Genomic DNA, 12,884 nt, shown 5'->3' with positions numbered 1-12,884 from the left:
AACGGTGGCAAGCTTCAGTACCCCTGGTAACGGTAGCAAGCTTCAGTACCCCTGGTAACGGTAGCAAGCTTCAGTACCCCTGGTAACGGTGGCAAGCTTCAGTACCCCTGGTAACGGTGGCAAGCTTCAGTACCCCTGGTAACGGGTAGCAAGCTTCAGTACCCCTGGTAACGGTGGCAAGCTTCAGTACCCCTGGTAACGGTGACAAGCTTCAGTACCCCTGGTAACGGTGGCAAGCTTCAGTACCCCTGGTAACGGGTAGCAAGCTTCAGTACCCCTGGTAACGGTAGCAAGCTTCAGTACCCCTGGTAACGGTGACAAGCTTCAGTACCCCTGGTAACGGTGGCAAGCTTCAGTACCCCTGGTAACGGGTGGCAAGCTTCAGTACCCCTGGTAACGGGTGGCAAGCTTCAGTACCCCTGGTAACGGTGGCAAGCTTCAGTACCCCTGGTAACGGGTGGCAAGCTTCAGTACCCCTGGTAACGGGTGGCAAGCTTCAGTACCCCTGGTAACGGGTGGCAAGCTTCAGTACCCCTGGTAACGGGTGGCAAGCTTCAGTACCCCTGGTAACGGGTGGCAAGCTTCAGTACCCCTGGTAACGGGTGGCAAGCTTCAGTACCCCTGGTAACGGGTGGCAAGCTTCAGTACCCCTGGTAACGGGTGGCAAGCTTCAGTACCCCTGGTAACAGTGACAGGCTTCAGTACCCCTGATAACGGTGGCAAGCTTCAGTACCCCTGGTAACAGTGGCAAGCTTCAGTACCCCTGGTAACAGTGACAAGCTTCAGTACCCCTGGTAACGGTGACAAGCTTCAGTACCCCAGGTAACAATGACAAGCTTCAGTACCCCTGGTAACAGTGACAAGCTTCAGTACCCCTGGTAACAGTGACAAGCTTCAGTACCCCTGGTAACGGTGACAAGCTTCAGTACCCCTGGTAACGGGTGGCAAGCTTCAGTACCCCTGGTAACAGTGACAAGCTTCAGTACCCCTGGTAACGGTGGCAAGCTTCAGTACCCCTGGTAACGGTGGCAAGCTTCAGTACCCCTGGTAACGGTGACAAGCTTCAGTACCCCTGGTAACGGTAACAAGCTTCAGTACCCCTGGTAACGGTGACAAGCTTCAGTACCCCAGGTAACGGTAGCAAGCTTCAGTACCCCTGGTAACGGTGGCAAGCTTCAGTACCCCAGGTAACGGTGACAAGCTTTTTGGGATGGGTCGGGGAAGGAATGGGGTGCCCAACCACTTGTGGACGGTCGGGGGATTGAACGCCGACCTGCATTGAAGCGAGATCGTCGCTCTACCGTCCAGCCCAAGTGGCTGGGCATATATACGAAGAGTTATGATTCATTTACTTATTTATTATATATGGTATTCTGAGTACTTTGAATTATTCAATTAATTAATTAATTGTTGCTGCCCGCCCCTGTTTACCTAACAGGGGCGGGTACCTAATTGGGTATCTGGTTGTTAAGCGATTGGCGGGTCGTGTTAATGGGAAAATTAATAAGATAAGGTTTATCCTTATCTATGGGAAGGTTGGTAAACCGTTTCTTGTGGAAGAAAACGAGTTTACCAATCCTGAAAACTCCACCTGTAAACTTAAGAGAAATAGAGATGGGATACTCTTCAGAATTATAATACCAAATGCCTAGTTATCAATAATGTTAGATCAAATGGTCCAATTTAGAACTCCCTTTGATAACACACTGATTCATTGATGTTTATTCAAGATATATTTTTTTGTGATAAATATACGTAATTTGGTTTAATATATAATTATACATACAGGAAAATATATAATTGTGAGACATATATAATGAGCAAAAACATATAGTTTAAATGCAAATAATTATTGATACATATGAATGTATATAGATAATAAGATACACATATGTATAGAAAGACATAATATGTATCCAGCACACCCTAATATTTTGAAACGCAAAATTACTAATAAACAGTATTAAATATGAGTGTACATAAATTAGAAAATGATGTTAAATCACTCACTCACTCTCTCTCTCTCTCTCTCTCTCTCTCTCTCTCTCTCTCTCTCTCTCTCTCTCTCTCTCTCTCTCTCTCTCTCTCTCTCTCTCTATGATCCGTTGAATTATAAAATAAATCGGCATTAGCCATACAGGCGAACTAATGACAGGGTCGCATCACACTTTAATAGTAACTATCAATGTTCACTGCGACTCTATTAATCACCATAATTGGCAATCCACTTAGACTCACGCCGTCCCCTAATGGTGTGTGTGGGTGTGGGGGAAGGGGGTGAGTGATCAGGGGACAGAGCCCATCAGTAGACGCACCAAGGGGAAAAAGGATAGCAGATAGACTAACTTGTATAGACGGGGTTGCATTGGGCTGGACTAGATGTGTGAGACGGTAGATGGTAGACTGACCTGTAGATGGGTGTCGTTAGTGGCTCCCTGAACCAGAGCAGAAGATAGATGGCATCACCGTGCGGGTGCGAGACATCACAGGGTAGTGAAACTGTTCCACCTTCCACCCCCGTCACTCCCACCACCGGTACTGTTGGTAGAAAAGGCCTCGTTAGTGGCTGGTTGGACAGTTTAGTCACAGCTAATTACTCACAGCACACTAATGGTTGTACCCGCTAACAATGTCGTTATTAATTTGTATGTTAGTTAATCGCCGACTGCCAATTCCTAACAGCTAACGACCTATGCGAATTCCTAACAGCTAACGACCTATGCTAATTCCTAACAGCTAACGACCTATGCGAATTCCTAACAGCTAACGACGTATGCTAATTCCTAACAGCTAACGACCTATGCTAATTCCTAACAGCTAACGACCTATGCTAATTCCTAACAGCTAACGACCTATGCTAATTCCTAACAGCTAACGACATAATACCGAATTCTTTGTACTGAAATATAGTTTATACACCAATAAAATAATTCAGTCAATAAATTTTCTACTATAAACCACATAATGTGAATCTGGAAAATATAATTAAGTTTGATTTAAAGAACCTTCGAACGAGTCTGTATCTTGAATGAATCATTCAGGAAAAAATAATCCATGAATGAAGCGAGTCTTGAATTCGCTTCATTCGCTGGATTATAGCACCCGATAACCTCCGTTCTATTCACCTATAATTTATACAATAACAGCTCATACGGGCTATTCATGCCCGTGCCACCTCTTGGGAGGCTTAATCTTTATCAATCAATCAGTAACAGATAATATTTCATAGTTTTTCTGTCTGTCCAAAGCTGAGGCCAGACGTTAGGGGCTAGCCTCACCCAAATTCATAGGGGGTGAATGGTCTGAGGTACAGGACAGACATAGGCTGGTTAGGTAAGGCCTATGTTTAACGCTTTATTTAATATTTGCAATTATAAAGCTCCCCCCACCCCCCAGGCCATTTTCATGGTCATGTGAAATATGTCGTGTGATTTCCCTGGAGTTGTTACTGAAAATAAAAAGAACAAGAGGAACGAAAACAATCTGAGAGATCCATATAGTTCTTTCAGTGCTTCTTGAGGAAGGGGGGGGGAGGAGGAGAGGAAAAGGGAAGCAGCCCATAGCAGCTGTCTGACTCCCAGGTACCTATTTACTGCTAGGTGAACTGATGCATCAGGGTGAAAGAAACCCATTTGTTTCCGTCTACACCGGGGATCGAACCCGGGCCCTTAGGAATACGACTCCAGAGCGCTGTCGCCTCTGCCGCGAGGCCTCATGTGTGTGTGTGTGTGTGTGTGAGAGAGAGAGAGAGAGAGAGAGAGAGAGAGAGAGAGAGAGAGAGAGAGAGAGAGAGAGAGAGAGAGAGAGAGAGAGAGAGAGAGAGAGAGACCCAGTCAATGCTGGGTACCTCCTCTCCGCAGTTCTATATAAAATAAAATGTCTGTTAATGGTTGCAGGTCAGATGTTTGCGGCTAGTCTCACCAAACTTTGCAGGGTGACTGATGGTTGGTCAGGGATAGTCATAGTCAGGTCGATGTCGACCCCTATTCACCCCCCTCTCCTCCACCAATCATTTCCATGAAAAGGCAAATGATACGAAATTCCAGCCTCGCTTAACACCAGACTCAATCCTTAATAAGATTAATCCAGCATATAATTTTTCACATGATGATTACTGTTAGTGATTCATCATGAACAGTTTAATCATTGATGAAGACAGTGTGTAGTGAAAGTGGCTACAGTGATGAGCTGAGAAGATGGTGAAGGGTAAGGAAGACGGTGATGACCTGAGAAGATGGTGAAAGGTAGACCTAGAGGTGAAGGAGAGGGAGTATGGTGAAGAACAGGTTATTGATGGATGAAGTTGTGTACCCCCGGCGGTGCCCGGGGTACACAAACACCGACTTCCCCCACTTCATACAGAGCCTAGGTTCGATCCCCGAGGGTCCAAGAGGGAGGGGGCTATCCCTTCACATCCTCCAACAGCAACATCATCCCGGCGTTAAAAAGACAATGAGAATCAACTCTCACAGCCCAGGTTGATGACATTCCATATCTCCCTGGACTGTAACGGGGTGGTTCAGCTGCGCATCTGTCCAGCGTAATTACCCAATTAAGAGTCAATAACGGTGTGACTGGCCTCCCATTATCGCGGACTGGAATACACCCGGGCAGAGAGAGAGAGAGAGAGAGAGAGAGAGAGAGAGAGAGAGAGAGAGAGAGAGAGAGAGAGAGAGAGAGAGAGAGAGAGAGAGATATATGAGATGCTTTCCATCACCTGTCTCTCTCTCTCTCTCTCTCTCTCTCTCTCTCTCTCTCTCTCTCTCTCTCTCTCTCTCTCTCTCTCTCTCTCTCTCTCTCTCTCTCTCTCCCCCTACTCTCCATTCGTCTCTCCCACTCAATCTCTCCTTCCCCCACCCCCCTCAACACATAAAACACCCGCCTCGAGTATGCTAATATAACCTCCCTCTATTTTCCCACCAACTCGTTTTTCATCTATGACTTACGCTGGGCAATTAAGTCATATATCAACGTTATATGCGCAGTATATCTCAAACTTTATTGGGCTGTGGCAGGCTGCTGTGCCTGCTCTGTTTAACATTATAAGAGAAAGTAATTACCAGCAGGGAAGAATACAGTTACTATCTAGCACCTAGAAAACTATGCTATCTAGAACATAGAGCACTAGGTCAGAGTTACTATCTTGAACCTAGAAGGAAATGGTTAGATAGTTGTTGGTTCTAGGAATTGTTATAAGCTTTGATATACGTCAGATTTAAATATCTTCAATCTTTATTTTGATCGATTAATCTAGTCAATGTATTTGAAACTTTCTGGGTCTCTCTCTGTCTCTCTCTGTCTCTCTCTCTCTCTCTCTCTCTCTCTCTCTCTCTCTCTCTCTCTCTCTCTCTCTCTCTCTCTCTCTCTCTCTCTCTCTCTCTTTCTCTCATTTTCTAAAAGCTAAAAAAAGATTGAGAGTACTTTCACTCGTTCTGGCTATGTAATGCATACGTTACGTAATAAGGGCGATGTAACCATAACTTTTGTTTGTAAAAGCACCCTAATCGCTCCTCAGTGGTTAAGTGCTTAATGACCCACTATAGGCGTCCTGTAGATGCCAGTTGCGTTGCTCCTGGCAGTACGGGTTCGAGTCACTTGTGGGGTGTGAGTTTTCAGTCGCATATAGTCCTGGGGACCATAGCAGCTATCTTACCTTGTCAGAGTAAGAGAGACATAAAAACATTCGAACCCTGGGATTTCTAGTTAGGTTAGGAGTACCTATTTACTGCCAGGTGAACAGAGGTATCGGATGAAAGAAAATGCGCGTAACCACCTGGGAATCGAACCGACGGATTCCCGATAGTGAGTCAAGAACGAAATGAACTACATTACGAAAATTATTTCCAGTTCGTCTTTTAAGTGTCGTAGATAAGAGGAGTGTTTCCTGCGATATCGTAGGTGGTAATTCACTACACAATAGTCGTAAATGTTAAATATACCTAAAATTATATTATTCAGTTCGTCTGTCACTAAATAATGCATAGTGTATAAGTGTATGGTATGAATAACTCATTTATTATGACTTTAATATCATGTAAGTTATTAATGACCACTTGACTCATCATCCTTCCGAGGACAGTCGATGTCGATCTTCAGATTACGTCGATATTACGGTGTTTCATTTTCTGCTAAAACCCTGGAATTTTAACGGATTTGTCGATTTCGCTAAATATTGAGAGGACAGATTTGATCGTCAGTTACTGAAACACGGCCGGTCCGTACCGTAGAGTTGTTCACATACTGTACCCGGCGTTTGTCAGTGCAAACTGTTATAACACATGCCTAAATATGACTAAACATATGTTATATGTTTATATCATATGACACATGATATAGTTATATGTGTCTATGTGTCATATGATATAGTTATATGTTTATGTGTCATATGATATAGTTATATATTTATATGACTGAACATCCTGCTAAACTGGGACGTTTTACTATCATTGCTATCGTGTTCCCTTGTGTGTTCTTGATATCTTCATAATATGTGCGGGTTTTGTTAGTACAGGCTACTAATCACACGGCCCTGAGTTACTAACCATCCTGTGAGAGAGAGAATTTGTTTCTAACATCACGTAGTTAGCAATTGACACGCTATGTAACCCTACATATAGTCTAGGATAGCTGCATAAATGCAGGTGCCTCTAAATATGTCAATACAAAAGCCTGATGTGAGATAATGAACAAATCCACAAGGGCCGTGACGAGGATTCGAACGTACGTTCGGAAGCATCCCAGACGCTGCCTTAATTGACTGAGCTACGACATTGTAGCTCTTGTCACGGCCCTTGTGGATTTGTTCATTTGATGCATCAGGCTATTGTGATTTCTGTGTGTAACTGATGTGAGAGAGTTCAGTGAGACTTATTGCCTCTGAAACACATCATTACCTTTCCTTACGGTTTATAATGGAACCTACACAACGATCTGTCTAAATAACTATCAAACGTGTCATCAAACACGTTAGTTCACCTGATGTATTTTTGATGTAGTGGTCATGTGTTCTAGGCAGGTAATCCCTAACACAGTGTAGGACTCGTCCTGTTATATGTGACCATTGTTTATAATGGCCTCTAGAGCGGAAGTGAAAAAAAGGCCAGTAAGATAAAGTCAGTATATCATTGTCTTTCTAGCTTCACCTTGCGACATCTTGTCTAAGAAGTCAATGATGTATTGCAGAATTCCTTCTTGAGGTTATCTTGAGATGATTTCGGGGCTTTTAATGTCCCCGCGGCCCGGTCCTCGACCAGGCCTCCACCCCCAGGAAACAGCTCGTGACAGCTGACTAACACCCAGGTACCTATTTTACTGCTAGATAACAGGGGCATAGGGTGAAAGAAACTCTGCCCAATGTTTCTCGTCGGCGCCTGGGATCGAACCCAGGACCACAGGATCACAAGTCCAGCGTGCTGTCCGCTCGGCCGACAGGCTCCTTTTGTTAAAAGCTATATTGGAGTTTGACGCAAAAATCAACTTTTCAGATGTTCAAAGTCGCTTGATAATTGTTTACAGTACTTGTTAGTGTGCCAAGTCAGCAATTAAGTGAATCCTATCATTCTCATTTACTTGAATATTGGCATTAGTACATCGTCCATCTTCTAGCTGTCAGGTAGCTCCCCTATCATACACCCAACCACTTGGGCCGGACGGTAGAGCACCGGTCTCGCTTCATGCAGGTCGGCGTTCAATCCCCGACCGTCCTAGTGGTTGGGCACCATTCCTTTCCCCCCTCTGTCCAATCCCAAAGCCTTATCCAGACCCGTTCCCAGTGCTATATAGTCGTAATTGCTTGGTGCTTTCCCCTGATAATTCCCTTCTCTTCCCCTATCACACATATAGCATTCTAAATTACTGCCAATTGCTTGTTTAGGGTCGCGATTATCCGCTTCTCTTGATCGTTAGCGACCGCCTCGTTTCTTGCAGGGTCGGCGTTTACTTCCCCTCAACGGTCTAAGTGGTTGGGCACTGTTTCTTCCGTACGTCTTCAGATCGCAGGCGGCCTGCGGGCCTCTCCAAGCACTGACTCTCACAAGACAAGCCTGGTCTACAGGGGCCAGATTAACGAAGCAGTTACGCAAGCACTTACGAACGTGTACATCTTCCTTCAATCTTTGACGGCTTTGGTTACATTTATTAAAACAGTTTACAAGGATGAAAACTTACCAATCAACTCTTGTTATTGTTATAAACAGCCTCCTGGTGCTTCGGAGCCCATTAACTGTTTAATAATTGTAAACAAAGCCGCCAAAGATTGAGAACAGATGGACAGGTTCGTGAGTGCTTGCGTAACTGCTTCGTGAATCTGGCCCCAGGTCTACTGCTCAAGCTTGGGGAATAGAACTCCCAGAATGCATTGCAGAGATCAATTGTAGATAGTCACACTGGCTTAGCGCTTTCTCGGCTGCCACTTTGAATACCGAGATGAACTTTTCCCAATCCTAGTGACTTAGTTGTATTAAAGTATTCAAAATATCCAGTTACGTCCTCTCTGCTTAAATGTCACCCAGTTCTAGGTCTCTCTGCTGTCTCTCGTCTCTCTGCTGTCACTTAAATGTCACCCAGCCCTTCATCTGTCTGGAGTCACTCGTCTCTCTGCTGTCACTTAAATGTCACCCAGTCCTTCATCTGTCTTGAGTCACTCGTCTCTCTGCTGTCACTTGAATGTCACCCAGCCCTTCATCTGTCTTGAGTCACTCGTCTCTCTGCTGTCACTTGAATGTCACCCAGCCCTTCATCTGTCTGGAGTCACTCGTCTCTCTGCTGTCACTTAAATGTCACCCAGCCCTTCATCTGTCTGGAGTCACTCGTCTCTCTGCTGTCACTTGAATGTCACTCAACCACTCGTTCAGTGGTTGAGTGACACTTCAGTTACTTGCCGTAAGCGCCAAGACAGAGCGAGGAGGCCCAAGATAGCGACCAAGTGTCCCCGTGACTGTAAGGAGGAAGGTGTCGTGTTGTGATCTCAGGCGAGGGAGATGATGATGGTGGATGCTGCTTTATGGAGCAGCATCACTGAGCACCCATGATCGCTCTTATGGTGGCGTGACGACCACTCACAGTGATGAGAGAGAGAGAGAGAGAGAGAGAGAGAGAGAGAGAGAGAGAGAGAGAGAGAGAGAGAGAGAGAGAGAGAGAGAGAGAGAGAGAGAGAGAGAGAGAGAGACAGAGGAGAGAGAGAGAGAGAGAGAGAGAGAGAGAGAGAGAGAGAGAGAGAGAGAGAGAGAGAGAGAGAGAGAGAGAGAGAGAGAGAGAGAGAGAGAGAGAGAGAGCAACACCCCACCAAGAAGCTCATATTAACAAAGTTAAGATCTCCACCTCGCCACACCGAGACAGAGAGAGGAATCTCCCTGGCGACCACAGTGTCCGCAATTGCCGAAAGTATCGCTCAGACTTATCCTTTTCCCCGTCATCTTGTCCGTTATTACGAAAATTTTCGCTCAGTTTCATTTTGTTACGTCGAGTAAGAACCAGATGAAATACAGGGATCAACGTCCCCGCGGCCCGGTCTCTGACCTGGCCTGCTGGTTCGTGGTCTGGTCGACCAGACTGTATGAACGCAGCTGCTCGCAGCCTGACGTATGAATCACAGCCTGGTTGATCAGGTATCCTATGAAGGTGTTTGATCAAATTCTATTTGGAAATACTATGGCAAACAGGTCACATATGTGTTTATGTGTAGCAAATGTGTAGAAAAAAAACCTTGGGCTTTCATGTAGATTTAATATTTAGAAATTTAGAGATTTACAAATTAATATATTACCATCTTGAGGTTATCTTGAGATGATTTCGGGGCTTTAGTGTCCCCGCGGCCCGGTCCTTGACCAGGCCTCCACCCCCCGGAAGCAGCCCGTGACAGCTGACTAACACCCTGGTACCTATTTTACTGCTAGGTAACAGGGGGCATAGGGTGAAAGAAACTCTGCCCATTATTTTTCACCGGCGCCTGGGATCGAACCCAGGACCACAGGATCACAAGTCCAGCGTGCTGTCCGCTCGGCCGACCGGCTCCTGGTCATACCATACCATACCATACACACATACAAACACAAACATACTCCCACCATGTGTTGCTAAATTGATATTAGTGTTACATTGATGTTTAAATGTGTAACATTTAAACACTGACTAAAAGGGATAACTTTGGCAGTGTGGCAGACGAGGATATCAATGGCAACTCACCTTGCAATAAGGAGGATCAGGGTATGCATGCGAGCATTGCAAATGACAGTGCGAGAATAGCAATTTGCCAAGCTGACCCATTTGCAATGCGCTCTGAATTACGTGAGTTTGCAAAGGCAGCAGGTGAAGTGGATGGCATGGATTGGCAAATGAATGGATGCAGGAAGCTGTGGATGAATTGATGTATTGATACATGGGTTAATTGATGTATTGATACATGGGTTAATTGATGTATTGATACATGGGTTAATTGATGTATTGATACATGGGTTAATTGATGTATTGATACATGGGTTAATTGATGTATTGATACATTGGTTAATTGATGTATTGTTACATGGGTTAATTGATGAATTGATACATGGGTTAATTGATGTATTCATACATAGGTTAATTGATGTGTTGATACATGGGTTAATTGATGTATTGATACATGGGTTAATTGATGTATTCATACATGGGTTAATTGATGTGTTGATACATGGGTTAATTGATGTATTGATACATGGGTTAATTGATGAATTGATACATGGGTTAATTGATGAATTGATACGAGGGTAAATTGATGAATTGATACGAGGGTAAATTGATGTATTGATACATAGGTAAATTGATGAATTGATGCATGGGTAAATGAGTAAGTGACAAGGTGGACGGATGAGTTAACTGGTTGATGAATGTTCAGACTTGTGAATAGGTGGATGTATTGTTGGATGTATGAGTGAATGGATAAATAAATGGATAGATGACTGAATGGGTGTATAAATGAATGTATGTTGGGATAGGTAAATTTATGATGAATGATGTATGATTGAACAAATGGATGAATCTATGAATAAGTGAATAAATGCATAAATGAATGAATGTGTGTTTTGACACCGATCTGCTACAAAGGTCAAGCTTCAGCTTCTGGGCCCCACCTTTCCAACCTTTCCAAAAACTCTATTCTCAGTTTTCTTGAGATATTTACCTTTAAAACTTTGTATTGATTCAATTACAACCACTTCTGCATCTTTACAACTATTTACAACTCTCTGACTATTCATATTTATATAGTATCTTGTATATCGATATCATGTGTTCTCATATTCAAAATCATGATGTTTAATGCACAAGGATCCTTTAATCTATATTTATTTCTCTTTGGTTCTTCTCGTATCACATCTTAATATATCATTTGTTTGAGTTAGAGATCGCTAGCTATTTTTCAGACCACATCTGGAGAAAGGATATATAAGAGGGAACTGATATATTATGTTATATCATTAAAATTAACAGATTATATACTCAAAAGGGTAAAAAAGTCATGGGCTTGTCTCATGTGATTTTCAGGGGCACCTGATTGAAGATGACAGGTCAAACGCCTCATCAGCTTGGTCGACGTCATACCTATGTACTTAGACTGAAGTATACATCCTTCGTGGGGGCAAGTGTACATGTATACAACGCTTGACTGCTGTAGAGGGTTCTCCATCGGCTTCGGGATGATTTTAATAAGGAGTTCGGAAGTCTTCTTGGTTTTATAGAATATGATCAGGTCTATGTTTTGGTTAGGAGTTATTGTTTTTACTCCTTTACGGATTATTTCTTTCATTATTTGGATAGAATAATTATTTCTCATTAATGCCTCTACAATAAGTCTAATTTATTGTCTTATCTTAATACTATCTTACTACGATCTTACTACTTATCTTACTACTTCCTCTATCTCACTACTTCCTCTACAATAATCTCTCTACCCCTTCTATTATAGCCATATACTTTATTGTTCTCATAATCTATCGCAAGTCGTCTTATCTATCGTTAAAAAAATCAGGCAATTATATTTCTGAAAAGTTTAAGTTTTCTTCGTTTTCTAATTGAATTATTCGCCTACAAGTTTATGCTTAACGACCTCGTTACTGAAGACGTGATTGCACATGCAACTTTTCATCCCATTTCCAAGTTGCAGCTTTTCACCGGAACTTTTAAAAGTTTTTCGATAAAAATTTAAGTCCAGTTTTCTAACCAATTTTATTGAATTCTTTTAGTATTTTTTTTATTGTTTATTTATCATTATTTCTACTTGCATTTAGACTGGTTTTATTTGTTTCGAAACAAATAAACTACGAACCTTGTTTATAATAAACCGAAAAGTAATTTTGTTAACCGAAGTGTTGTAACGGGGTTGTCTTGTATACATGGATATACATAAGCACGAGAGAATGTATCCAATCGTTTACGTGTACTCATGTATCAATATTCCCATGCACAAGGACATGATCCAGCCATACAAAATACTTAGGATTATATGAGTAGCAGAGAGATATAATATTAAAGTTGAGCCGTAACAAAACCCAAGAACATGAATAAAAGATGAGTTGAAAGGACTTGAAGATAAGAAACAAGATTATCGCAGATATGGTCCAAAAACTTAATTCCATTCTTCCTCTCAGGTCACTATAGCGGCTGTCCCTGATTGGTCAGCTTAAACTGTCACATACACATGATTGGTCCGTTTAAAGAAAGCTCACATCTGATTCGTCAGTTAATTTCAAATGACAATCTCAGGAGGGCATGATAATTCTTTCTTTGTTGAGGAGATAACCGATAACGGAAATTCTTTAAGAATTTAATTCTTTCGGAATATCTCTCTCTCTCTCTCTCTCTCTCTCTCTCTCTCTCTCTCTCTCTCTCTCTCTCTCTCTCTCTCTCTCTCTCTC

General features: G+C 42.9%; 1 protein-coding gene across 1 annotated transcript in view; it reads right to left on the bottom strand.

Annotated features, from left to right (window-relative positions):
* The window catches only part of LOC123768286 (nephrin), a 68,989-nt gene that overhangs the window by 48,431 nt on the left and 7,674 nt on the right, over positions 1-12,884 (bottom strand). The window contains exon 2 of the mRNA XM_069307133.1: positions 2,409-2,538. Within this exon, the coding sequence (XP_069163234.1) occupies positions 2,409-2,538 (130 nt within the window). The remainder of the gene's footprint in view (positions 1-2,408; positions 2,539-12,884) is intronic.

This window comes from Procambarus clarkii, chromosome 59 (genome assembly GCF_040958095.1).
Source record: "Procambarus clarkii isolate CNS0578487 chromosome 59, FALCON_Pclarkii_2.0, whole genome shotgun sequence".
Lineage (NCBI taxonomy): Eukaryota > Metazoa > Arthropoda > Malacostraca > Decapoda > Cambaridae > Procambarus > Procambarus clarkii.
The sequence above is the reverse complement of the archived record's forward strand: the minus strand, read 5'-3'. Positions and strand labels throughout refer to the sequence as shown.